Source organism: Antechinus flavipes, chromosome 3 (genome assembly GCF_016432865.1).
Source record: "Antechinus flavipes isolate AdamAnt ecotype Samford, QLD, Australia chromosome 3, AdamAnt_v2, whole genome shotgun sequence".
In the NCBI taxonomy this organism is placed as follows: Eukaryota; Metazoa; Chordata; class Mammalia; order Dasyuromorphia; family Dasyuridae; genus Antechinus; species Antechinus flavipes.
This window is the reverse complement of record NC_067400.1, coordinates 330,578,422-330,606,049: the sequence shown is the minus strand read 5'-3', so window position 1 is coordinate 330,606,049 and position 27,628 is coordinate 330,578,422. Positions and strand designations below refer to the sequence as shown.

Below are 27,628 nucleotides of genomic sequence, written 5' to 3'. Positions count from 1 at the left end.
ATTTTTAAGTGATTTTCCCAGAGTCTCACAGCTAATAAATATCTGAAGTCAGATAAGAATAACAGATCTTCTGATTCCTAGCTTAATACTCTTGCCACTGTACCACATGGAAGTTAAATTGTTATATATTGTAGTTTGGAAAATCCTTTTCAAAAACAATTGTTCCATTTGGTCCTCTTTCTAGATAATTCATCATCACTAAGTGTCCTTGTGAATACAGTTGGAAAATTGTATGAAATAATTAATGAAGATGTGGGCAAACATGTTCAACAAGTGTTGGGGACCCAGGACATCCAAAGGTATTTATTTTAAATGTTCACCAAAATAGCAGTAAAATTGCCTTGAGGAGGAATTTTTAAATTCTCTAAACACACTTAAGTTACATGTATTCCTTATTTGGAATGCCCTATTTTTAAAACTATATATATTTTTAATTTCATCAAATATTTTCCAATTACATTTTAAGAAATTTTTAGCATTTTAAAAAGTTTTGAAGTTCATTCTCCCCCTTACATCCCTACTTCTTGGAAGTTAAGCAGTCTATCAATTATATATGTGAAGTCATGTAAAACATATTTCCATATTAGCCATATTGCAAAAGAAAACACAAAAAATCCAAAAGAAAAATAAAGTGGAAAAAAAACTATGCTTCAAATTGCATTCAAGACTTCGTCAGTTCTTGGAATCCCTTATTTTAAAGAGGTCCATTTGAAACCCTAAGAGACTCATATCCTTAAAAATTAGGAGAATACAAAGCATTTATAAACTAGAAATTGGTTTCAGGAGCCTGTTTTTTTGTGTAGAAGAGGTGAAAATTGCCTTTCATGGTGGTGGTTTTCAACCTATTTCTTGTAAAAACTATTGCAAACTGTCTAGTCCCAGTTATTTAGGAACATATATCAAATAATTATTAACTAAGTTATTGATGACTAATGACTAGAACATATTTTTAAAAAGTATTTTAACATTGACATTTTGTAGCTATTTTCCCATATTCTTTTTTAATGTTGTAGCCGCTATCACTGTGCATGACACTTAAAACATCTCTTGCACTAAATGAAATTTTTAATCATTAGACTTCCTCAAATCCCATTCTTAACTATTTTATCCTTTGTGTTCTTTTTATTGATTAGTAACATTTGTATACCTATGCTAGAATCCTAAAATACAGAGTAGAACTTATTTTTATAAAATTATTAAAGTATATTAAAAAATTACTTTAAATCTCAGTAGAGAAAAAGGAAAATTATAGGACATGGGTAAATAGAAGTTTTCTATTTCGGATATAAATAAATTTAGTTTTGTAACCTGTTGCCAGGTTACAACCTGATAATACAAGCATTTTGATTTAGAAAAATGCCACCTAGAGCAGGATCTAGACATAAGAATGGCTACTGTAAATAAAAGTTGAATTTATATTTAAATTAATAGATGATCATTTAGGATTTCTTTTTCTTGCCTGTTTTAAAAATTTCTTATGTACTTTATCAGATCCAGCCATTCTAGGTTTTAATTAACTGTAACCTTTCCTTCTAGCATTATCAATAAATTAGAAGAATATGATGAATTTTTCCCAGCTTTTCAGGCTTTTATGCAGGATCTCCTTCAGATTTTAGGTAAGATTGTGCATTAAACTTGTTGGTGAAGATAACATGTATGGACTATTAAATGTCTCACGGTCATTGTTTATTGCCCTCCACAGTAATTTTTTAAAACTTCACCTCTCCTAATCCATTGGCAACATGTGTATAGATTGAAATCCATGTTCCTTTAGGTTATTCTGTAGAACAGTATAGATCTCTGTGACAAAGGGGCTGGGGACTTCCATAAGGAATGGTGAATTAATAGTATTAAGTATATTTTTTCATTATGACCTTACTATTTCTTCTCGGATGATATCTTTAAAAGGAACTTATGCTTTCAGGAAATTTTTGCTATTTTGTTGTTTCTTATTAAGTGTGAAGAAATCTCTTGTGGTCTACTTTAGATTGTATTATATGAATAGGCATCATGTTTTTAAAATTATCAACTGTTTAAATCTCTGTTGTGAAATAGCAATAATTTTATTGTATCTAGGATATATTATAACATATTTAACATGTATAGGACTGGAGGGAGGGAGGGGATAAGTCAGAACAGAAATGAGTACAAGGGATAATGTAAAAAATTACCCAGGCATGGGCTCTGTCAATAAAAAGTTATAATTATTTTTTAAAAAAAGAAATAGCAGTATTTTGAGCACCACATCAATTATAGAGTCTGCATTAGAAGTATGTCTTTAACTCTTAACTCTTGCTGGTGACTCAGAGAAGATAATTTATATGCCCAGTGTCCTGTCACAAGAGGCTTTTCATCCAGTGCTTCAGAAAGAGCCTATCACATTTTCCTTATTGAGACTAAATAGTTCAGTTGATAAAAAGCACCCTGTTAATCAGGTCAATCAAGGTTTTAGACCAAGTCACTCTTCAGGTCGTATAGGTTCCCTGAATCCCAAGGCCACAAGTTATGTTCCAAATTCTGATTGGCTATTTTGCAATTGTATAAGATCTTAAGCACAGTACATGAAGGTAGACCATCTAGAATGCTACAGTTTTATTAGTTTACATTGAGACTTAATAGTTTTGGTACTTTCTATTAATTGTATTTTTAATGTTGATAACCTTTTTCTTTTTTTCTTTTTTTTATACTCAGAAGTCAATGACTTGGATGCCATTATTCCTGAAGTAAAGAAATTAAAACTAATTACAAACTGAAGAAAATGAAACCTTCCTTTTTACTATGTAAATTTTATCTGTAATATATTTTCTTTATGACTGGTCTGACAAGGATTATATTTACTTGCATGATTCACCTCTTTTTCCCATCCTGAATGAACCCTGGTAGCATGGTCAATCTTCATTCTTTGCAAAGTTAGTCTATTTTAGTTGGATATTTTTAATCCCTATTTACCAATTCTCTCAGATTTATGCAGCATGATTTGTGGGATTGAATAATTGGACTCTGAGCTTTCTAATTTTTCTTTAGCAGTTCTTGGCTTACAACATTTATGGAAAGCTGCTTATGTTTTGGAAATAGAGGGTAATGATGTGTTAAAAATTGGCATGGGGGTATTTGCCTTTTAAGATTTCCTTTGAGATTTGAAATTTAGAACTCTTAGCACCTTTGGCCCAAGGGAAGCAGTACTGCATTTGTTGAAGACATCACTTCTCTAGCAAATTTGAGGAGCAAACAATTCCATATCTCCCCAACTCAGGAAAGAAAAGGAAAGAGTTTTCCAAAAAAAGCTAGGCGAAGGTAGAAATGTAATGCTATCTAATTCTTTTCTTTAACCCAATCAGTGACAAGCTGTGCCTTGAATTTAATCTTTTGAATATGCCATGCCAAGGACAAAACACTGAATTTAGATCATCTATTGTTGGCAGAACCAATTACAGTTTCATACTGGAGGGTAAAGGTCAGGGATCATAGGTAAAAAACATTTTAAAAATTTTCTTCCCATGATGGAATGAAAGAGGTGAATAAATAGGATGATAACTACCTCAAGAAAGGGTGTTTTTAAGAGCTCAATTGTAATATATATTTTTAGAACATGAGACTGGAAATAAATATTTTATAAAAGTATGTCAGAACATATTTATAAAAGTATGTCCTGATGAGTTTTATTTTCTCTTGTTTGTACTTGTACTTATAATTAGTCTCCAACTTGCAGGTTAAGTGATTTTCTTTGGCAAGCTGTAAAATGTGACTATCTACCCATCAGATAAAACGACTTTGTAAAAATCTCCAAATACAATGCCTTGAAAATCTCCCAGGTTTTGGAAGAGACTTTTTAAAAAATCAAGAAACTTCAGTTTGGGAATTCAAGTCAAGACACAGATTAATTGTCACCTAAAACTAATCTAGAGGATTTTTTTGTTTCAGCATTATGCTGAATATTATGAAGCATCATGCTTGTTTCAATTCTTGCTCAGATATTATTTTCTGTGGCCTTCTAGTAATAAGCCAAAATATTTTTTAATTGACCTCAAGCCAGAATGTTTTTTATAGAAAGACCAGGTAAACACCTTCATAACAGCTTTGTATTTAGGATAGATTTTTAAATAGTAGATAAAACTTAAAAGATTGAACCACAGTTTTCTGTCCTTGAAATTATATTTGTTAAAATAATAACACCAGCACAATACAAAGCACTACATAATTCCAATAATGAATTAAGGCTAGGGATAGGAACAGGAATTGGACTTGATTTTATTGCTATAGAACTCTTCTTGAATGAAGAAACTCCTCCTACCAAGGTAGAAAATTGCAAATCATCTTTGCAATTTAGTCTTAAAAACATTGCTTAGAGCACTGAGAAATTAAGTGACTTGCCCAGAGTTGCAAAGCAGATATGTTATCAGACTTGAAGCCAGGTCTTCCTGACTCCAAAGCCAGCTCTCTACCCACTACAACAGATTGTCTTTAAATAAAATTTAAAAGCACATCTCTTGACAACTAAGACTAGACTCCAGGTTCCCAGACAGTCTAGGGATCTTTTTATGTTGGGTTAAAAGGGATCTAATGTTAAAGCTCAGTGTTCATTCCCTAAAACTTTTTTCTAATATTTATCAGTCAAGTGTAAGATTTATGTTCTCGTTCACAAATGTGCTGTTCTTCTAACATCAGAAGTCATTTTGGAAAACATTGATGGGAGCAGGGGAAACAGGAGACTTTTGACACTATTTTAGTTCATCATCTGTTGGGGTAGTGGAATAGAGTATTGATCCTGGAGTCAGAAAGGCTCATCTCCCTGAGTTTAAAACTGGCCTCAGACACTTAACTAGCTAATTAACCCTGAGCAAATCCCTTAAGCATGTTTGCCTTAGTTCTTAATCCGTAAAATGAGATGGAGAAGAAAATGGCAAACCATTTCAGTATCTTTACCACTCCAGTTGGGGTCATGAGTAGTTGGACATGTTGATTGAAACAACTGAACAACCAGAATTAAGTGAATCATTATGGCTTAAGGGTATTTGATTGTGACATCACTCTTTGGCAATAGAGATTATCTGGAAGGGAGTAAAGTAGGGCTGATTTTTGGTTGGGTTGTGTATTAATTTATGATAGAAATAATGTCTGATTTCCATCATTGAATATATTCTTAATTTGAGTTTAGGCAGATAGAGATAGAATGTGTGTGTGTGTGTGTGTGTGTGTGTGTGTGTGTGTGTGTGTGTGTGTACCTGTTCTTTGAAAGTTAAAATTGTAGTTACACTAGTTCAAAATCAGCTTGTAACTAATGCAGTTAACATATCAAGGCTATATTTAAAAATTGAGAGAAAAGAAAAACAAACAATATTATTAGTTTGTTACAACTCTTAACTGATAGCATTAAAACATTCATGATTACCCAGCACTATGTTTAAGGTATTTAAGTTTAAATGAATTCAGCAGCAAATACTGAAGTTCTTTGACTAAGGTAATTTTCAGTCTTTAAACATATTATTTAAAGTGATTTTATTCTGACTCTTCAGTTTAAGAGGACAAGAAAAATTTGAGGAATATTTAAGTATGGTTAATATTTTAGAAATCCTTATATCATATAAATCTTCCCCTGCTTCTCTGAATTTTTTATATTTATCATTTTTATAGAACAATGCTTTCCATTTTAGTCATGTACCACAATTTATTTAGTATTCCCTACTCAATTCATCGGCATCTTCTTTGCTTTCATTGCTGCCACAAAAAGTGCTGCTGTGAATATTTTGTAATATATGAGGCCTTTTTCCTTGACTTGTTGAATATACAGTAAGACCTTTGGACCAAAAGATAAGGAAATTTTACTTTTTTTCTTTAAAGCATGCAAATTACTTTCCAGAATGATTTGGAACAATTCATAGCTCCACCAACAGCAATTTTTAACATGTTCATTTTTCAATAATCTCTCCAATATTTGCTTTTTCCATCTTTGCCAATTTCCTGAATATGAACTAAAACCTCAAAACTAGTTTTGATTTGCATTTCTCTTACTAGTGATTTGAAACAATCTTAGGTGATTTGTAGTTTCCAATTTTTTGGAGACTAGTTGGTTTATGTTCTTTGGCCACAATCCGATCCATTATGAAATGGTTTTTGGCCTTATGATGTATTTGTTATATACATATCTTATATAGCAGACTCTTACAGATCTTTGCTACAAAGCTTTTTTTTCTTGTTAACAGCTTCCTTTTCCTTGTTGCATTGATTTTGTTTGTAAAAAAGCTTTTTAATTTTGTGTAACTGAAATTATTTGTTTTAGTTTTTGTAAAAAGCTTAAACAGTAAAGCTAGTTTAAAGAATGCTTTGCAAGATACTCAACCAGGCAGAATAAAGGGCATTTAAGGATGAAAATGAAAAGACTACAAACAGAAGAAACATGGAATGACTTGCAAAAACCTTTTGAACAAATTTTTCTTCACCAACAATATAAGAAATGCCATTTAGTTTTTAGATTTGGATTCTAACAGCAGGATCTCAGTGTTTGTGGAGCAGTTAAAAACAACACTGAGGAGAACAAAATGAGGAAAGTAGCCTGATTGGACCTATTATATGTAGAAAGATCTGTATTGGATGTAGTATGATCATGACGGGGAGGGTGTGGAGAGGCTGTAGTATATCTCCAGTGAGGAACTCTGAAGAGCAGAAATAAAACATGTCATCAAGACATGGTGTGATAGAGATGGCTTGATCATATGGTAAGAGTGAAGAATGACAAATGATGGGTAGGATGCTCTATTGGTTCCCTCCTGATGTCATGAGAAAGTGAGGAAGTCCTTCAGTATACCTACTTAGTAAAATGTTAGAAAAGGACTAACTTAACCACTAGGCTAGATTGTGTCATTAGGGCAAATATTATCTTGACTTTATGTAGGTGAAATTGAGGCTATTTAAGAATTTAGATGCCATAAATCATACAAGTTAACATATGTAGGAATCCAGAATCCATTCCAGGTCTTTACTGGCTCTCCTGTGGCTGCTCTCTCTCTCTCTCATCCATAGGCTTATTAAAAGTTTCTAAATTTCATTATGGAGGAAATATTACTGACTTGTTACCATCTAAAACCCACACAAAATTTGGATATAAATGACAATTTTATTGCATATTTATGAAGTATATAGCATTGTTACATATTGAGGAATATAAGGAAGTATGTAAACCTTGCCTTCAATGAAATTACACTCTGGTTGAGCAGACAAGATAAATACATGGCAAATAAAATTAAGCTGTGTAAGAGATGTCAAATCAATACATAGATGCCAAATGAATGGAAAGATGTTAAGGATTGTAGGAATTGAAAGAAGAGGTCATGATGAATTGGAGTTGTCAAGGAAAACTTTACTGAAAGGAAAATAGTTAACCCGGACCTTGAAAAGTATATAGGTTCTGAATGGTTGAAGGAAAGAAAGCATTTCAGATTTTATAATAGTGAGAAAGGAATGGGATGAGAGATGTAGTGATTTTAGCATATGGAGGGCCTCAGAATTTATATGTTGTGCATAATGGGAAGCCATTATTCAGGTGATTTAGAGTGGGAGGTGCCATGATGAAAGGGGTGTTTTAGTAAAGTTAATCTGTAAAGTAAATTGGGAAAGGAGCAAAGGTGGAAGCATAAAGACCCATTAGGAAGCAGTAGATATAATTGAACCTTGAATGAAATGGTGATAGTGATAAGAAAAAGATCAAGCAGATTTGATTTCTTTTGGGTTATGGGATTAAAGGAGTGAAGCTTATGGTGGTGTTTAATGTGATAATCCTAACAAATGGGGAAGCAATGGGGCAGGACCAAGTTTTATAACATATATATATATAATATAATGAACTACAAAGACTTTAAAAAATGAAAATGCAAAACTCCATTTAGTGTATGTACAAATAATTTACATATTTTGCTTTCAAAGCAGCATAAGGTTATTTTGGTGACCAAAATAATCTTTTGGAATAGGGAAATAGACCCCAAGTTCCTATAGCATAATTTTACACCATAACTACCATTCTTAACATAATACAAATAGCCCTGATTTTACAGTTTAATTTTTAATGAGTGTATTTCCTCTTAGAAATATTATAAATGGCTCCCAGGTCAGTCTAAAAAAGGATATTTCATCTAATTCAATCCAGTTCAATATCATATGGTTCAATTAAAAAAAAAAGATTTATTGAGCTATGTTCAGTGTACAGGGGGATGGCAAAAATAAAAAAGGACAGTCTGGTGTCATGCTCCTCAGTTTACTATTCTAAAAAGCTACTTGCAAGGATGAGAACATAAGGCCCAAGATAGGATAATGTACTGAAGTTAAGTTTTGTGAGCATCACCTGTAACTTTTTTTTTTTTTTCAAATCTAGAGGAAGGTGCAGCCAGTTAATACAGTGGATAGAGCACCAGCCCTGAAGTCAAGAGGACTAGAGTTCAAATCTGGCCTCAGACACTTAAGTCCTGGTTGTGTGACCTTGGGCAAGTCACTTAACCCCAATTGCCTCAGTTCCCCCCCCCCCCCCAAAAAAAAAAAAATCTAGAGGAGAGGAAGAATACTTATACTGTTGTATGAGTCTGAGGGGGGTTTAGAATTTGGCACTTTGATCACTTTGCTAATTGTCTACATTTGCTCAGGATAAGATAAGCTGTTTTAGCGTTCCAAATTAAGGGAAATAATTGCCCCTTCAAGGTGGGGGAAATTCAGAAGCTCCCTACCTCAACTCAATCATACTTATTCCTTTGTATATATTTGTAAACTAGGGACTACTTATAATTACCTAAAAATTGGAAAAAATCCACTTTGTGAATATAGAACTTACTATTCACAGTGCTCCCACTTTCCTTAGAACAGGATTTAAACATTAAATCTGGCCTCAGGAAATTTCAATTTTTCATAGATTTTATCTTTTGTAAATGTTAATCAGACACTGAAAAACTATAAATTTCACACCAAAATGTATGCATTTCTCACATATTCTTAGTTATTAAATATAGAATATATATATATACATTTTAATGTAAGGGAAAGCATGCTTGTTCTTTGGTAAGTAGTAATCGTAACATTCTATATCATCTTCTTGGTTGGCCATTTGCTGTTAGTTCATACCTACAAAGAAGACAGGACAAATTAAGGAGTTATAAACTTACTTGACAATGAACCTATATTTGATTTTTTAAAATGCTGTAATAGTTTGGGATCTTGTAATCAATCCTATCTATTTACAAGTTGGCTGAATAGGGTGAAGAGTGTAGTTCATAACATCATAGAGTTAGAATGGGACAGAGCTTAGATCTAAACCAATGTCATTTTACAGAGGACATGGACTCAGAGATGTTAAATGCTTGCCCAAGTGACACATGGCAATAAGTGAGAAAAGCTAGGATTCAAAGTTAGGAATTTAAGGATTCCTTATAAAAGAGAGACTATTAGATAATATCAATATCTAATCACAGTGGATAGAGTGCTGAACCTGGAATCAGGAGGACCTGAGTTCAAATCTAGTCTCAAACACTTACTAGCAAGCCACTTAACCCTATTTGCTTTAGTTTCCTCATCTGTGAAATGATCTGGAGATGGAAATGGCAAAGAAAACTCCAAATGGCGTCATGAAGATTTGGACACAATTAATTGATCATATATATATATATATATATGCAACTCTGATAAAAATGAGAACTGAAAGAAAAGAAAAAAAGAACAGTAAAAAGAAATGGAAGACAAGATTATTTCTTTAGTTTTTCCTTTTTACTGTAAAATTAAGAACATGACAAATGTCAACATTTCTTTCTACAGAGGATAGAAAAAATGGATTATATATATATTTTATCTTAACAACTTTTTAAATGTTTCACTGATGTTCTTTTCTCTCTTTGGTATCACTATTACTATCTTCCCTCTCATAATTAAACCACCCTTCTTCCCTACCATCCCCCAAAGAAAAAGACTTCCTTAAATCCAAATAGCTAAAAACAAAAACTGGAGAAACTTCTGTGAATCCTAGACTGAAAAATCTCTGCCCTTTTTAAGAGAGAAGCAAAAAGGCTGACCCAGTATGAGTGCTAAATAGTCAGAAGCATAGTAGGATTTCTCTGGTGAAGAAGACCTCTAAAAGTCTAACCTCTTCAGAGAAAGAAAAGTACTAGGGATTATGAAAGACCTTTAACAACTCTCTAGCAACTCAACTTAAAGTAAAATTGAGCCATAAAACTTGCCCATTCAATATTATGAGATTAAGAAGATTAAATATTACTATGTGCTATGAAAGTCCTTAAAATTTAAGCTACACCAATATCAAGTTATCTTAGAAACCAGCACCAGCCAATTAAAAAAAATTACATAATTACACATTCATGATCAAATGAAAAAATATACTCACCATTGTGTAAAACCCTTGATTAGATCTTTCTTTGATAAGTCAATCAATACCTGTAAGATAGCAATCACATGAGTATCAATTACTTAGACAAAATAATACTTAATGAGAGGAGGTATTCTGTAAATATTGGTAGGTATTCATTAAGTAATTTAGATTGCCTGGTTGAGTGAAACAAAATTAAAATATTGTAGTTATAAAAATGCAACTTTGAAGGTTGTAGGTGTGATTGTTAACCTTTTTGTACTTTTATATTAAAAATGTTAGCCAGGAGACCAGTAACTTCAGTCTAACCACAGGAAAAATGATGATGGGAGGAGAGGCAGTTCAGCAGTCTATATTTATATAAAAGTATTCCTTTGCTTCATTTGGGATTAAGCAACTTATAAAATAATTATTCATTCCTCTCCATGGTGTTCCCTCAATATTAATGTCTCTAACCTGTACTGTGGATAAAGTCCCATTATAATTATAGTAGGTCCCCTTCTCTTTCTCAGCACTTCTACAGACCACTGAACTCTCAGGATTAACTTTGGGTCATATGTGATTCATTTGCTGAGCTTCCTGATTGACTGCCAAAGCAGAATCATTGATGATGTTGGGCGCCACAATTAAAAAAGAAATGCCTTCTGGTTAGGAGTCATCTTGGATGAAACCTGATTGACACCTGGAGTAGTGATTCAACTAATTGGGCTTTTAGTAGGGGATTATGCTCCCTTTGCTTTTTGTGTGTGTATTTCTTTAGCATGGACCTTTTGAGCTTACAGCTGGAGTCTTCTCAAGAAACAGTAGGAAAAAAATATATAGTAGAGGGAGTGGACTAGTTCCAAAGAATTGTCCTTAGGAAGAGGCCACCAGAAAGATCATGTATGGTTGGCTTTATGATTGGAGAATGTCCAGTGGGCAAAGATAAAATCTGAAATGGCTAATTAGCAGAATGAGATCTCTAAACACCCTTTCAATTCTAAATCCTATGAGTTTTCACATACTTACTTTGCCCAGTTCTTTTCTTTTGTGTGAACCAAATGGCCTGTGATTTTTAACTGCAATATCCAGTGTTCTTTTCTTCACTTCTTCCATAGGGACACAAAATTCAAATCTTTAAGAATATAAAGTAATTGAGTCAGCAGGTAAACCCTCAAAGAAAATATAAATCATTTTTTTTCATGTGTTGCAGATCTACAAATTATGTCCCAAACCCTTACTTAGCAGATAAATACCGTATATACTCGAGTATAAGCCGACCCGAATATAAGCCGAGGCCCCTAATTTTAACCCAAAAATCTGGGAAAACTTATTATATCAGTAGGTTTAGGTAGCGCACTGGGTGCCCGCAGAGGAGGAGAGCGGGTTAGTATACAGTCCGGTTACCGACTGTGATACTACAGGAACAGCCACATCACCATAGCAATGGCCGGCCCTGTGGTATCACAGTCGGCACTTGAACTGTATACTACACAGCAGGGGGGCATTCAAAGGGATATTTACACATGTTTTATCTAGTGACTTGAGTATAAGCGAGGAGGGGATTTTTCTGCCCAAAAATTGTGCAGAAAAACTTGGCTTATACTCGAGTATACTTGAGTACTAGAAAATCACTTGACGCACATGGAAATTAAGTGATTTGGCCAAGATCACACAACCAAAATGTGTCAGAGACAGGATTTGAATCCACTTTTCTGACCACCAAGTACCATAGATTTAGAGCTAAAATAATGTGTTCAGTCGTTTTCAGTTGAGTCCAACTGTTTGTGACCCCGTTTGAGGTTTTCTTGGCAAAGCTACTGGAAGAAGATTTTAACTCCTGGGTAGGTGAAACAACAGGGAATTATGCCAAGAATGAGCAGCTAAGTGGCAAAGTAAGTAGAGTACTGGGCCAGGAGTCAGTAAGACGCATTTTTCTGAGTTCAGATATGACAGACACTATATGGGTGACTCTGGGTAAGTTACTTAATTCTGTTACCTCAGTTTCCTCATCTATAAAATGAGTTGGGAGACAGAAATGGCAAGCCACTCCGGTATCTTTGCCAAGAAAAGTTCAAATGGGGTCATGAAGAGTCAGACATGACTAAAAATGATTGAACAATCCACAGAAGACTTCAAATAATATTAGCTACTTTTTTTTAGCTGTATAAATCAAAGAATTTTCTGCAACTCGGCTAACCTACTTACTTTTCATCATACTGGGGATTTAGGGTTTTCCGCTTTACTGATGTCTTCTTCCGGCTTGTCCACTTCCTTTCAGGCAACAAGTATACTCGGACATAAGGATCAACTCCACTGCTACAACAGGGTCTCAAATTCCTAGTTCAGTTTCAAAGTAATTGATCCCATTAGTAATAGACACAAAATAGAAATATATAAGTCAATAACTATTTCTTCAACATTAGATTTATTGATTTATAGGTAGACATCATAAGCATATAGATTGAGAGTTGGAAAGGATTCTTCTTTCCCCCATTTTATAGATGAAACTGAGGTTTACATTAATATGTGATTTGTTCAAGGTCATATAGAGAACAAATAACGAACGTGGGGTTTTGAACTTAGCTTCTCTTACTCTAAACTTAAGCTTCTCTTACTCTAAACTTAACAGTATATTTTGCTGTTTGCATGCCTTTTAATGTAACTCCCATTTCTATAGGGTTTATTATAATTAAAGTAGGCAAGAAACATAACTTAATGGTTTTTCCAAAAGGTGCATTTCTATTTGGTGGAGCTAAAACATTTTTTGTCCATGGGAAGTGAGATTTTTCCATTTGGGAACAAAGGCTGTTTCTTAGCAGCTGAACTAACAATTCTTATTGGAGTTATATTTGATTAAAATCCGGGGACCAGAAATCCTGGCCATGGGTTCCATAGGCACCGGTGGAAAGAATCTACTAAGTAGGATATTTTTGAACATGTTAAATTGCATTTTGCAGGCATTTAAAATCTGTTCACTTTTCATTATTATAGAAGAGGAAACATAGGACAGTTCAAACAAACCAACCAGTCAGAAGAACTGGTTCAAATTTCACCTTGGATGCTTATACTAAGTATGGGATCTAACTTCTCTGACCTCAGTTTTTTCATCTGTAAAATGAGAAGGCTAGATTAGTTGGTTAGATTAGGTAACTGTGTTCCTGTAATCCCTCCATAGTGCATTCATTTTCCAGACTCTGTGTATGAATATTTCTTAGTCTATCTTTCTCTCCTCTGTCACCTTCCCTAAAGTGATTTCCAATGACCTGATTCTCAAGAAAGAGATAAGAAATCCCCAAAGTAGAAATATTTTACCTGCAGCCATTAATGAGAACCACAAGGTTATGTCGAAGGGACATGTAGCGGACAGTGAGCTGAATCTCTCCAAGTGGTTGGCAGTTCTCATCAGTACTGCAAAAACAAAGATTTTTCATTTCTCTGCCTTTTAAACAACGTAGACCTTCCCAAGATACATGATATTATTGTGCTAGACTCTTAAGAAAGGGAACTGGGTAAAAAAAGATGGACAAATACCCCCTCATTTATCTACTTATTATAGCTGTATATTTACAAAATGACTCAGCTTTATAAGAGGAGCACAGAGGATTTCTTTAAAGATAAATTCATAGTGAACTTAAATGGTTAGAAATGAGATAATAAAGGTGAAAAGGAAATTTAAAAGGCTTATGAGCCCCTGCCATTTGAAAAGTACCCAAAAGGAACAATTCAAAATGCTCGTCAAATATGACATAAAGTAATTTACAAACATCTAGTTCACACATAACCTTTTTTAAAAATCTGCAAAAATATCTTTGAAGATCATGTTTGCATAATTTCAAAGTTTTTCTTTTAGTACTGTAAAACAATATGATTTTATAATGTTTTTGTATAGAAGTGTTATATTTGGAGCAATATCTGTTTTTTAGCAGAGGTAAATCTCTAATGAAATTTCTCCAAGGGAGTTTTCTCTTCAAGTCATACATCTTATTTAAATAAACTTCTTTTTTTGTTTGTTTCTGTTATCATAATTATTATTTTTAAAGAATAGAAGTATGCTGGGACAGTATTTTTATCTACATTACACCAGCAGATGGAGCTCCGAGTCAAATTGGGATCTCTCATCCCTGGTACCTGGACTATTGCAATAGTCTCAATGTGTCTCTTCCTTGATTCACTCTACATTCTGGTTCATTCTTCACTTGGCTGCCAAAAAAAGATTCTCCTAAAGTGCAAATCTGGTAAGATCACCTTCCTACTCAATAAACTCCAGTGGCTCTCCATCACCTCCAGGATCAAATATAAAATCTGCTTTTTAGCTTGTAAAGGCCTTTAGCACCTGGCCCCAATCTTTCCAGTTTTCTTACTATTTACTCCCTTCCAGGGATCCTTGCTCAAGGTTCCTCATTCATAACAACCCTCCATCCCCTAACTTTTTCTTTTCACTGGTTGTCTCCCAGGCCTAGAGTGCTTGTCTTCCTCTTCCTTTGTGTCTCAGGTTTCCTTGAGGGCTCAGCTCAAATGTTCCCTTTTTTGATAGACTTCCTCCCTCTCTTCTATCTCCTCCATTAGTGCTTTCTCTCAGATATTACCTTCCATCTATTCTGTACACATCTTGTCTGTTGCTGTTCTTTGTATGTTATCTGCCCCATTAGAATGTGAGCCCCTTGAGGACCGAGCCCATATTTTTGTGTACCTCTAGTGACACAGTGCCCAATGCATAGTAAATGTTTGGCTAATGCTTAATGACTTGTGGCTTCTTGTTTTCCCATCCATAAAATGGGAAGATTGTTGTTAGCTACCTGAGTTACCAGCTATGTCTTGAGTTTAATATTAGATTTCATATATATAATATGTATATTCTAAGGCAAAATGCATCATATTATAGACATTTGTGTGTATATGTACATTTGTATGTATGTATCTGTAACTAAAACAGGCACCAGATGGTCTTCCTTTGAGAACAAGAATCAACTATGTGGAATAGAATTTTTTGGGGGTGGTTTGGTTAAATTCTTGGACAAAACAAGTCTGATTTGAAAGTATCCTCAATAAAACCTTGCAGCCCTATCATTCTAGCTTTTAGACACAATCCCAGGGCAATGGTTTCTATTTTATATAATCTTCAAGCATAATTGACACTAGAGATTAAGTAGTTCAGTTCTCTCATTTTACAAATGAAGAATCTGAAGGTAAGTGAATAGCCCCAAATGACAAGATGAATTAATTGATATAAATGGGACAAGAACTTAGATTATTTAACTTCTGAGATCAATCCTCTCTCCACCAAAATACCCAAGGGACATATTTCCTATGAAATAATCATTTATAAGGAAATATGTGTTTATATGTTTTTCTTCACTTGTGTGAAAACTTTTCACATTTCTTTCAGGCTATTATGATGAAAAATGATATTCAAGAAGAGAGAAGCATACTCAATGGTTAGACTGCTCCCTGTCATGTCAAAGCATGAGGAGGCCATGGAGTTGAGTGAAGACATGCTGGGAGACATCTTTTTATGTGGCCAAGAAAATGGGGTGGCATGGCATTTCATAGGTCTAGGTGACTTGATGGGTCCTGGAGAATGGGAGCCAGGCACAGTCAAGAACATGGTGGTTGTGCTTTTGATCCCCATTTGTTCTTGGGGTCTGCTGTCACTGCCCTTGCCTTTGGGTTCTGAGCCCTTCTCCTGAGGAATGAGTGTAGCTGAGGTATTTTTGTTGGCTTGCTCGGTGTCGGAAGTTCCAGAGGTCTGGGATTGAAGTGGAAGTGTGGAATCATGTTCCTGGGATGGGGTTTTTGACTCCTGGTTGACTTCAGGTCTTTTGATAAACACAGGTCCTTTCTTCAGGACCTCTGGGCCCGTGTATGGTGTGCCTGGTTCTCGATCCTCCATATGTAGAAACTGTAAACAAAACAAACCACAGTATCATCCGTGGAATTGTGCTGCCTCAACCTTGGACATCCATTACCTATCTTATCACCCATCACCTCTTTGACCCTTTAAAATCTGGTCTTGATCCCCACCATACCTGCCTTCTCAAAGAATAACTTTGTTTCTATGAGATCCAAAGCATCTTTCTCAGTCTTTATTCTCCATCATCATATGAAGAAGGATGGCAGGATACTATCTCAAAAAATGGAAGTACTGCTTGATAAAATGTACATTTCCCCCAGTTATCTTCCATACCTAAATGTTCTCCCTTTCCTATTTCTACCTATTGTCTTCCCCTAAGTTCTAACTAAAATTTTGTCTTCTACAGCAAGTTTTTTTCCAACCCTCTTAATTCTAGTGCCTTCCTCCTATTAATTAATTGCTATTTATCTTGTATATACTTTGTATATATTGGTATGCTTGTCTGCCTCATTAGATTGTGAGTTCCTTGAGGTCAGGAACTATTTTATGCCTCTTTTTGTATTCCTAGTACTTAGTACAGTGAATGGCATATAGTAGATCTTTAACAAGTATTTATTGACAAAGTAGTGAAGAGTAAAATTAGTTTGAAGAACTATTGCCCAAATCAGCCTTAGTCCAATTTCCTGTGTCTTCTGCTTGTATTTCTTTCTTTACATCTCAGTTGTACGTCTGATTTTTTGTGATCCCATTTTAGGTTGTCGTAGCCAAGATACTGGAAGGCTCTGCCATTTCCTTCTGTAGCTCATTTTACAGATGAGGAAACTGAGGTAAATGGGATTAAGTGACTTTCCCAGGATCACACAGCTAATAAATATCTCAGGTCTTTTTGACTCCAGCCTGGAAGTCTAGCCACTGTGCCATCTAGCTACAGGTACCCAGATAGTGATGCCAAAGGAGAGATTTTCTAGCCTTCAAAACTATATTGTGGGTTTGAATTCCTGAGTTCTTGACTCTGTGACCTAATGGGAGGTGCTTTTTGCAAATACACTGATTCTCAGAAGAGAAGATGAATCACTACCAGGAGAAACTGTCAGGAGAACTAAAAAAATTCCCAAATGATTTCCTTGCTTTCCAGGAGATCTAGATTTGTGAGTTGCACAGACAGCACAGACAGAAAGGAAAATGATATCTATTTATCAATCACTGTGTTTATTTTAAGGTCCTTATTTTTTTATTTTAGCTTTTTTTTTAATACATGCATAGATAATTTTCAACATTCACCCTTGTGAAGCCTTGTGTTCCCAATTTTTTTCCCCTCCTTTCCCCCAACTTCTCTCTTAGCAAGCAATCCAATAGAGGTTAAATGTGCAATTGTTCTATACATATTTCCACAATTATCATCCTGCACAACAAAAATCAGATCAAAAAGAAGAAAACAAAAAGCAAACAAACAACAACAAAAAAGTGAAAATACTATGTTGTGATCAAGGAATCCTTGGTTTAAAAAGGGCATTGGTAAGCTGGCAAGGAGGCAGAGTAACCAGATAGTGGGGATCTATTGAAAGAACTGAGGATGTCAGCTTGGAAAATAAAAAATTCAAAAGTGAAAGAAGTTATCTTAAAGTATCTGGAGCACTGTAATATAAAGATGGTTTAGCTACATAGGGCTAAGGACTAGGAGCAGTCAGCAAAAAGAGTTTGGGTTTAACATAAAGGGACAAGGTCCTAGTAATTAGGAGTATCCAGAAAGTAGAATGGAATACTTCAGGAGGGAGCAGTTCCCCTTTACCAGACATCTGTAAGCAAGGGATGGATGACTGTTTCTTGATTATGTGGCAGAAGGAATTCTTATTCATGTATGGGTTGGTAGAAATGATCTTTTCCAACTTTCAGGCTTTGTGATCTTTAAGTGAAATATCCCTGACAAAAAACAAATTGCCTTTGCCAAATACAGGTTTACAAAGAGGGGACAGTTCTCTGGGGAAGAAATGCTAGATTTGAATCCAGTTGTGAAAGCTAAAAATAGCTATCTTCCAGGATAACCGTTTGGTTATTTTGTAAGTAACCTCAGGAAGACCTGAGTTCAAATCTGGAAATATAGTTGCTGTTAATTAATAATGATGTTAATTAATAATAATAGATGTTCTTCTAACCTCTGTGGAACTTAGTTTTCTCATCTATAAAAGGAGGGAGATTGGTTAGATGATTTCTAGGATCCCTTCTGGCTATAAACCTACAATTCTATTTTTCTTTAAGTCAAGGGGAAAATGAACATCATGAAACATTTCATGGTAATCTCATCATTCCCTATAATAAAACAGAGATAGCAAACAATCACACCCAACAGAATTTACTCTTTTCTAATTTGAAAGTATCATTTCTACCATTTGGAATTAAAAGATTTGAAAATATCTATGGCTTGCTTTTATTATTATTATTATTTTAAAAACTAGCCTTTAGCTACCTGGCATTATTACTAATATCTCAAAAATAAAAAAAAAATCTAATCGGGACCAAAAATTGTTATTTGAAGTGAAAAATTCCAGTTTACAAAGTGTAAGAACCATCCACCTACAACAACCAACCCACTCTTCCATCTTTATCTTTCTCATTGTTTCACTAGAAGAATGCTCCATTCCAGTTGGACTGGTCTTTTCACTGAACCCCAAATATATCAGGCACATTCCTACCTCTTCACTACGCTTAGGAATTCCCCCTACCTAGAATCCCTTCCTTTGCAATTATAGTCATTGATGTTTACATAGCATTTTAAGATTTACAAAACACTTTTCATATTTGATCTCATTTAATTCTCAAGACAACTTTATATAGACCACAGGTATTTACTGCGTCTACTTTGAAAATGGGGAAAGTGAGGCTCAGAGAAATTAAATTACACGTCCATGGTCACACTCAATGTCAAAGGCAGAATTTACTCTTTTCTAATTTGAAAGTATCCTTTCTATCATACCATATCATTGCCAATTCAATTCATTTCAATTCAACTCAGTCGACAAATATTTTTAAAACCCCATTTTGTTCAGGCACTGATTTTCTGCATTTGTTTTGTTTTGTTTTGGTTTGGTTTTTGAGTGGTCCTGTGATTTCCTCAAAGGAGGAATTCTCAGTGAGGAAATTCCTTCACCAGTGGTATCTGCTGCTGTCCTGCAACTATAATCTTAGAGAACCGAATAGGGAGCTGAGAGATTAAGGTACTTGCCCAGGGTCACATGGCCAGTATAGGTTGTAACTGTGACTTGACCCCAGATCTGTCTGATCATGTCAGCCAAATCAGAGGTGTCAAGACTCCCAGTTGATAAACTGCAAGCAGTCCAGCAAAACCTCCCAGTACAAGCAGAATCATGAAAAGGTAATTAGAAAATATTTAACAACAATAACAAAAAATACAATATAGACTATGTTAATTTGTGGTGTTCTAAGGCAACATGTGGCCTGTTGGGATCTGCTTCTATTTGACTTTGACCTCACTGTGTTACATCATATTGCCCAGTATGTAGGTACTAGAAATAGAATGACATCACCCAAATCACTCCTGCTCGCAAATAGCTTCCATTTTACCTGGAAGGATCTTATAGAGTCAGATCTCTCAACATGTCTAACAGCTACCCAGTATAAAAGGCCTGGTTCTCATTTTGGCCTCCTCCATGAAGCCTTCCTTGATTACTGGTGAGTAATCAGCTCATGAGAATCTCTTCTTCTTCTTAATTCCTACAAAACATATTGTCTGCACTATTTCTTAGGAGCAATCACTCTCTTATGTTTTTCTCCCATTCCTACTTGTACCACTGACTATGTACACTGAAGAAAAGATTGAGGATTTAGATTTAAAAGGGGGAAAGGGGGAAGGAAAGAGGGAGGGAAGGAGGGAGGAAGAAAGAGAGAGACAAAGACACACACACACAGAGACAGAGAAAGAGACAGACAGACAGATGACAACTCATAAACTCTATTGAAGATAATAGATTTGCTTCTGTTAGATAAATAGCAGCAGTAAGGATGCAAGTTATATCAAAATATTGAAGGTCCTCACAGAATTTGAGAGTCTGGAAGGGAACAAGGAAATCAAAACTGATTTATCCCTGAAGGACAAGGGACATAGTAACCAATGAATTGGACTATGTAAAGAAAGCCCCATTATAATAATATGCTTATATAGCATTTTAAGATTTTCAAAGTGCTTTAGGATATGTTATTTCATTTGATCCTCATGACAACCTTGTGATGTAGGTGCTATTATTATTCCCATTTTACAGATGAGGAAACTGAAGCCAAGAGAGGTTAAATGATTTCTCCAAGATCACATAAGTAGTAAATGTCTGAATGATCACTAAAACTCAGGTCATTCTAACTCCAAGACCAATACTTTATTTGCTGTGCCAACTAGTATATTATGACATGCCCTCTAAAGGATTTAAAATGCTATCTATATGGAGTCATTAAGTGAAATTCTGTCTTTAGGGCTCATCACTTCATCTCTCAGATTTGGTTTTCTCTTTACAAAATATGAGTGGAACTAGATTTCTAATATCCCTTACCATATCTGAGACTCTCTGATGGGTGGTACCATGCTTAGGCATGAAAGCAACTCTATCTAGAGCAGATGGGCCCTTATACAGATGATTGTTCTTATCTGGACTGTTGTCGTCTTTCTACTTTGATATGAGACCCTTCCTGTTCAAAACCTCATTCACAATTTGGAATGACTGTTGGGCATCTGCCATCCTTGGCATTACTATACATAATTACAATAGACATTTATTACTTTCCAGCTTTTCAGAACTGAAGGCATGATAGCTATTCTTAATAGAGAGAGTCTAGTTAGCCATGACTGGCAGCAAGAGGTGGCTTTCTATTGTTAACAGGAGGAGCCCCTTTATTCAAAACTGATTTGTCCCTGAAGGCCAAGGGACAAAGTAACCAAGCCTTGTATCTGCTGTAAAGCTTGGAATGCAGAGGCGTTGCCTCTACTCTTCAGTGCTGCTGGGGAACAGACACAGCAAGAGAGAACAGGATTTGGAGTATGTGACTTGACCTGATTGATAGGAGAAGACAGGGCTTAAAGACAGAAATCTTCTGTGGAAGTTTTTTTGGCTCCTTCCTCATGGGCAAAGGAGCAGAAATTGGTGAAGCTCTAATCTTGGTTCTCTCTGTCTTCTTTCTCCTGAAAGGCAGAACAGCAATTCTTCCTTCTTTTTCACTGAAGAAAATAATATCAGAGAGCACCCCTTCTTGACTTCTTTTCTGGGCCTCATTCCTGTTATATATCAGTTTCTTCTGTTTCTCTGCAGTGGCTGAGATTGATAATTTCATTTCTAAAAAGGATCACAGATATAGAACTGGAAGAGACTTCAGAAAATTTTTAGCCCAGTTCTGTCCTGTTACAGATGAGGAAACTGGGGTTCAGGGAGGTAAACACATAAGTAGTATCAGAACCTAGGGACTTGAACATGATCCTACATTTACGTTCTTTCTTCTGTAACATAGTTCCTGCATGGTTGTGTGTCTTATATTTTTAAGGTTATTAAGAATTATATTTTTCATTTACCAAATTCATTTAGATGAATTTGTATGTTTGTTATGAACCTAAAAATTTCCTCCAAAATCTGTGTGCCTGCTAGTTTCATCAATTGTTTTTCTCTCTAACAATTTCTCGGTTTATTTAGCAAGGCTCAACTTGTTAAGCATCCCTTTGCTCATTGCTGGGGAGCAAACCCCATTTGCATACAATTTTGCAATTGCATACAATTTATCATTATAAAGATAGCACTGGTGGAAGAAATACACTCATACAAATTAAAGTTAGAAGTACTCCTCTAATTTCTTTTAGAAAAATGGAGGCACTGTCTTCTCTGCTCCCAAAGGCCATATGCACTTAAGTTAATAGGATACTTCTTAGCATTAGAGAATACTTACTTAGGAACTAGGAAACAAATACAAATAACTATGGTTTAAAGACAATAACGGCACTTGTTTTTCCTGTGTCTAGTCTATTTTTTTCTATTTAGATTCAAAATCTCCCCAAGAACAGAAAGTGTCTTCCCCATCAGACTAGGAGATCCACTGAAGAATTGAATTAGCCTGAAAGAAACACAATCTGTGCAAAATTACAGATTAAAGTTAGAAGCACTCCTCTAACTTTTAGAAAAATGGAGGCAGTGTCTTCTCTATCCCCAAAGGCCATATGCACTTAGGTTAATAAGATGCTTCTTAGCATTTAAGAATACTTAAGAGGCAGATAGATAATATAGTGGATAGAGTACTGGCCCTGAAGTCAAGAGGATCTGAGTTCATATTTGACCTCAGACATTTAATACTGCCTAGCTTTGTGACCCTGGGCAAGTCACTTAATCCCAGTTGCTTCAGCCAAAAAACAAAAAACAAAACAAAACAAAACCCAAAACCTTACATAGGAACTTGGAAACAAATACAAATAACTGTAGTTTAAAGACAATAATGGCATTTGTTTTTCCTGTGTCTAGACTATTTTTTCCTATTTAGATCTGAAATCTTCCCCAGAAGCAGAAAGTGCTGTCTTCCCTATCAGTCTAGGAGATCCACTGAAGAACTGAATTAGCTCAGAAGAGATGCAAGATGCACAAAATTAGAGTAGCTACTCAAATGTTCATATGGACTATTTGTGTCTAACTTGTGGCAGAGCAATTCAAGCTCGTATCAGTCTGATCAGCCACAGCTGGACATGCTGCAACTCGACTCTAACATACTGATGTCATTTTGATCCTCTTTAAGAACAAAGGACAACAACCAATCAACCAGGAGAGCTATAAAAGTAGGGATCATGCCATACATGCTCTGTTTATGTAAAACTCAACTTTTAAAAAATATATTTTAGATACTTCATGAAAATAGTATTATTGAATTTATTTTATAAACTAAGATAAAAAAATAAATTATGATCATTGGCAGATAATGGTAGAAGAGAGCCAGAACTAGAACCTGGGATATCCTGATTTCTTATACCCAAATTCTTTCTACCACACCTTTCTACCTTCACAAACCTTTTCATCTGAGGGCCCTTAACACTCCTAAAAATTATTGAGAATCTTTTCTCACAGTCTATCCTCTCCATCAAGGATTTTTGTTTACATGAGTTATATCTATTTATATTTATCACACCAGAAACAAAAACTTAAATAATTACAAATTAAATAATCTTAGGATTATTACAAAAATTTCTTTTATGGGGCAGACACATGGCACAGTGGATGGAGCACTGGCTCTGGGGTCAGGAAGCTCTGAATTTGAATCTGATCTCAGTGTCTGAGATCATACTAACTGTGTGATCCTGGGCAAGTCACTTAATCCCAATTGCCTTGCAAAAATAAAAGAAAAAAAATAAAAACAATAAAAAATAGCTTTGACTCTTTGCTGAATTATACTTGGATTACTGCTGCTATAGGACTCTTTTGCTTTCCTAAACCAGGAGAAGGTCTCTGAAAACAGGCAATTTCTATCTTCTTTTCTTTGTATCTCCTTGGGTTCTATTCACTGGGAGATGTGCCCAGACACTCAGTGAAAGCTTCCTCACACAGACAGGGTGTTATACCAGAGGAAGCTGAAAATGGAAATTTACCCGAAGTACTAGCTTCATAGAAATGAGGCTATCCAGGCCAGAGCAGTCCAGCTGAAATCGCTGTTCAATGGTCATGTCTGAGTAGGTGAGGATCTGGCCCAAAGGAAGCTCCAGAATGCCCAAGGCACACTCTTGGTCATCATCAATCACCTGGAGGAAACAGCAATCACAACAAAGTAGCCAGGACTAGATTTGGAACTGTTTCCCTCAGTAAATCCCCAAATCAAGTCTGTTTTCTCGACCCAAGACAGAATAACAACAAATGAGGATTAATATTTTGGCCCTTCTCAGAATGCCATCAGAAAACATGCCATTAACAGCATCTTGATTTTATTCAGGAAGAGTATAAGCCCAAGCCCAAGCAAACCTTTAGATGTAACTGTTCTGTGGCCACACTGTAAACAAAGAATGTGAAGGTCTGGCTCCAAATGGGATCCTTGCTGTTGGCACATGTCTGTGAACAAAGAAAACCTAATCAAGCCAATCCTGCATACTCAGGTGTTTTGTTATCCATTTCTAGCTTATCCATGCTCAGATACAACTACTCTTGAAACTATCATAGATTTTAGGCACAAAGTGTCTGGTGAGGTCAGAAGGTGGGAAGTGGAATTCCCTGCCAGCAGCATCCCTCTGGCCTGTTCCTCCTCTCTTCAAGTCTATCCTAAATATGATCTTCAATAACTGTTCTAGGAAACAAATCTATTGAGTTACTCCTTCTGGCTTTTACTACTGCCTATGTCTGGCAAGCAAACACTGGGACAGACTGATTAATGTGGGTCTTATTTCAAAAGTGTTTCAAGCCAACTTCTCGAGGGCAATATCATTGCTAGTTTTATACTCCAAAGACACCCCCCCCCCCCCGCAAAAAAAAAGGGAAAAGGACAAATTTGTACAAAAATATAGCAGCTCTATTTGTGGTGGCTAAGAATTAGAAACAATGTACACCTATCAGTTGAGGAATGGTTAAACAAGCTGTGATATATGATTGGAATATTATTGTGCTATAAGAAATCATAAGCAGGATCATTTCAGAAAAACCTGGAAAGACTTAAATGAAATGATAAATAGATAGTGAAGGGAATATAACCAGGAGAATGTTGTATACAGTACCGGGAATATTGTTCAATGACTTAACTATTCTCAGCAATACAATGATTCAAGACAATCCAAAAGGACTAATGATGAAGCATACTATCTGTCTCCCAAGAAAGAACTGATATTATTTGAATAAAGACTAAAACATGCTGTTTTTACTTTATTTTTTTCTTCTATTTGAATCTTCTTGTAAAAAATGACTAATATTATAATTACATATGTATAACCTATATCTGGCATTTACCATCTTAGGGAAGAGGGAGGGATAGGAAGGAGAAAGGGATAAAAGTTAGAATTTAAAACTTTTTTAAAAAGTCAAAAATTGAAAAAAGAAGGAAAGTAAAAAGAAAAAAAATAGTACTTTAAATCATCTTGAAGTTAAGATGGAATTCACCTTTCTGTGGCAAAAAAAAAATTGTTTTCAGGCAGAGAATTCAGGGGAGTCCCACCATATAATCAAAATTTTTGGCTGGCAGAATAGCATGAAATGATGGACTTTGCTCCTCTGTTCTTCTCTCAGCACAGATACCAATTACTATGGCATATTCCTACCTTACTTGTCTGAGTTGTCCGACCCACACACATTTTGACATAGGCAGAGGGTTCTCTGTCCATCTTATTCTGTGAATAAAAGAATCAAAAGGATTTCTAAAACACATGGATAGAGTTGTGAACTGTTTCAATATTCAGGATATCAATTTGGAATCATTCAGGAGAAGTGACTAAGTTGTCCAATATGATAAACCCATTCTTAGGCATAGACCTTATAGAAATTAGACAAAACAAAGGTCTAATATATACCTAATGAGCACTTTTCAAAGGAGTAAGATATTAGAAACAAAGCATCCTTAGATTAGGAAATAGCTTAAGAAACTAAAGCATATAAATGTGATAGAATATTACTATGTAGAGGGAAGAAGCAAAATAAGGAATTCAGAGAAATATGGGAAGATTTTTATGAATTGACATGAGTGAAATAAAGAGAACCAGGAGAATAATACAGCTAGACTTAATTAATGCAAGAAGTAGTTGTATGTTTTCAAATTTATATTATCAGAAGTTATAATGCCAGACAATATAACTGGATAATGAAAATATTCAATACACAATGACTACAATAGTGTAAATGATCACTAAAAAGGAAGTTGAACTCTGAATAATTTAAAAACCAAGGAAGATCTCAGAGAATAAATAAGTAATTAGATATATGTCCCTCTTGGTAGCATTAAAACTAAGAATACATTGGATGAAATGTGTACACTTTCAGATACAGTCCCTGAATGATATTGTTTTAACAGCTATTATTTGTGAAAAGAAAGGGATCAATCTGGAAGTAGAATGCATGTTTTTTCCCCAACTGCTCCCCCTCAATATAAAATCATTTACATATTTTTAATAATTTTTTTTAAATCAAAAGGGAAAGTAAAAGTGATTTGTCAATGATAATCTTTGAGGTCTAATTCTATGTGGAACATCCCTGGAGCTGATAGAATTATTCTTCTGATAATTAATCATCACTTAATACCGTGAGGCAACCTTCACTGCTTTTGCTCTTACTTATCTCACTTTCCAATCTTTTTTTCTCAAAAACTCAGTTAAGTAAACAATACTTTTACTCTTAAAAATCTTCTGGCAAATATAGTTATTGAGTATGAAGACAAGTTAGAATTCTAGGACTCTTAAGAAGAGTTGAAGATAGGCAATATTTGGAGTTTTGGAAAGCAAAGCTGAAGATGCTTAGACAAGTTATTCTGGATATATACTGCTCCCTTTGACATATTCCATACCACAATCAATGTTATGTACTCTCATTTCTAAACATATCCTATATTCTTTAGTATTTGTGCTCTTTTTCATGTTGCTTCCTGGCCTCGAGTGTCCTTCCTTCTTATCTGTTTAACTCCTACCCATTCTTAAAGCCCAATTCAAACACTGCCTTCTCTGTGAAATCTTTCTTGATTTCCCCTCCTCCCCACTCATCCTGTTGATAATGACTTTCCCCTTCTGATCTCATACCACAATTTATCTTGAATATACTTCTAATATACATATTATGTATTACTGTATTTTATATTTATCTATTCATGTATTTTATCTTCCTATTAGAAAACATGTCTTAGGAGGGCAGGACTGAACCTTATCAAAATTTGGTATCTTCTCAGGACCTGAACTGGTCCTCTTTATAACAAACATAAATGTTTGTTTGTTGAATTGAATTGTAGAGAACACAGTGGATGCTTAAGAAATATTTTCTTAATGGTTAAGCAAACAAAGACTTTATCAGATGTGGAGCTTAGTCTTACTGTGGCTGAAAAGGAAAAAAAAAAGCATCCACCACTTGTACATTTTCAAACGAATACTTACCCTGGCACACCTGGATAATTTCTTGGCTCTGTATTCACCATTCATATACTCAAAAGGATTTCTCTACAGTAAAGGCAGAAAAATATGCATTACCATCATGGATGTGTCAAAAATACATTAAAAGAAGGAACTTGGCTTCTTTTATTACTTACTGGTAAATTGCAGGCACCTTCTAGGAAGACAACAAGGATGGCAGTTGAGAGGCCATTGGGATCCTGTGAACAGGTGTAAATAGCAAATCTTAAAAAACTACTCAAGAAACAGGACAAAAAATGATCCTAGAGAATTCTACTTCTGCAAAGGGGCAGAAATCTAGTACTGGGGTCCTAGATCAAAAAGATTTAGGTATCTGATAATCTATAACTAACTACTC

General features: G+C 35.0%; 2 protein-coding genes across 6 annotated transcripts in view; one reads left to right on the top strand and one right to left on the bottom strand.

Moving 5' to 3' along the window:
* CEP70 (centrosomal protein 70) overlaps nt 1-3,642 on the top strand; it is a 32,493-nt gene extending 28,851 nt beyond the window's left edge. For all 5 annotated transcript variants that reach the window (XM_051985627.1, XM_051985626.1, XM_051985629.1 and 2 more), the window contains 3 exons: nt 185-299; nt 1,537-1,616; nt 2,692-3,642. In XM_051985627.1, coding sequence (XP_051841587.1) covers nt 185-299; nt 1,537-1,616; nt 2,692-2,753 — 257 coding nt within the window. In that variant the 3' untranslated portion in view covers nt 2,754-3,642. The remainder of the gene's footprint in view (nt 1-184; nt 300-1,536; nt 1,617-2,691) is intronic.
* Nucleotides 3,643-7,091: 3,449 nt separating this feature from the next.
* ESYT3 (extended synaptotagmin 3) overlaps nt 7,092-27,628 on the bottom strand; it is an 82,610-nt gene continuing 62,073 nt past the window's right edge. The window contains exons 13-23 of the mRNA XM_051985625.1: nt 27,408-27,470; nt 27,256-27,318; nt 25,444-25,512; nt 24,164-24,250; nt 23,797-23,946; nt 15,763-16,232; nt 13,646-13,741; nt 12,539-12,670; nt 11,360-11,465; nt 10,370-10,419; nt 7,092-9,099 (exon numbers count right to left, since the gene is read on the bottom strand). Coding sequence (XP_051841585.1) covers nt 9,063-9,099; nt 10,370-10,419; nt 11,360-11,465; nt 12,539-12,670; nt 13,646-13,741; nt 15,763-16,232; nt 23,797-23,946; nt 24,164-24,250; nt 25,444-25,512; nt 27,256-27,318; nt 27,408-27,470 — 1,323 coding nt within the window. The 3' untranslated portion in view covers nt 7,092-9,062. The remainder of the gene's footprint in view (nt 9,100-10,369; nt 10,420-11,359; nt 11,466-12,538; nt 12,671-13,645; nt 13,742-15,762; nt 16,233-23,796; nt 23,947-24,163; nt 24,251-25,443; nt 25,513-27,255; nt 27,319-27,407; nt 27,471-27,628) is intronic.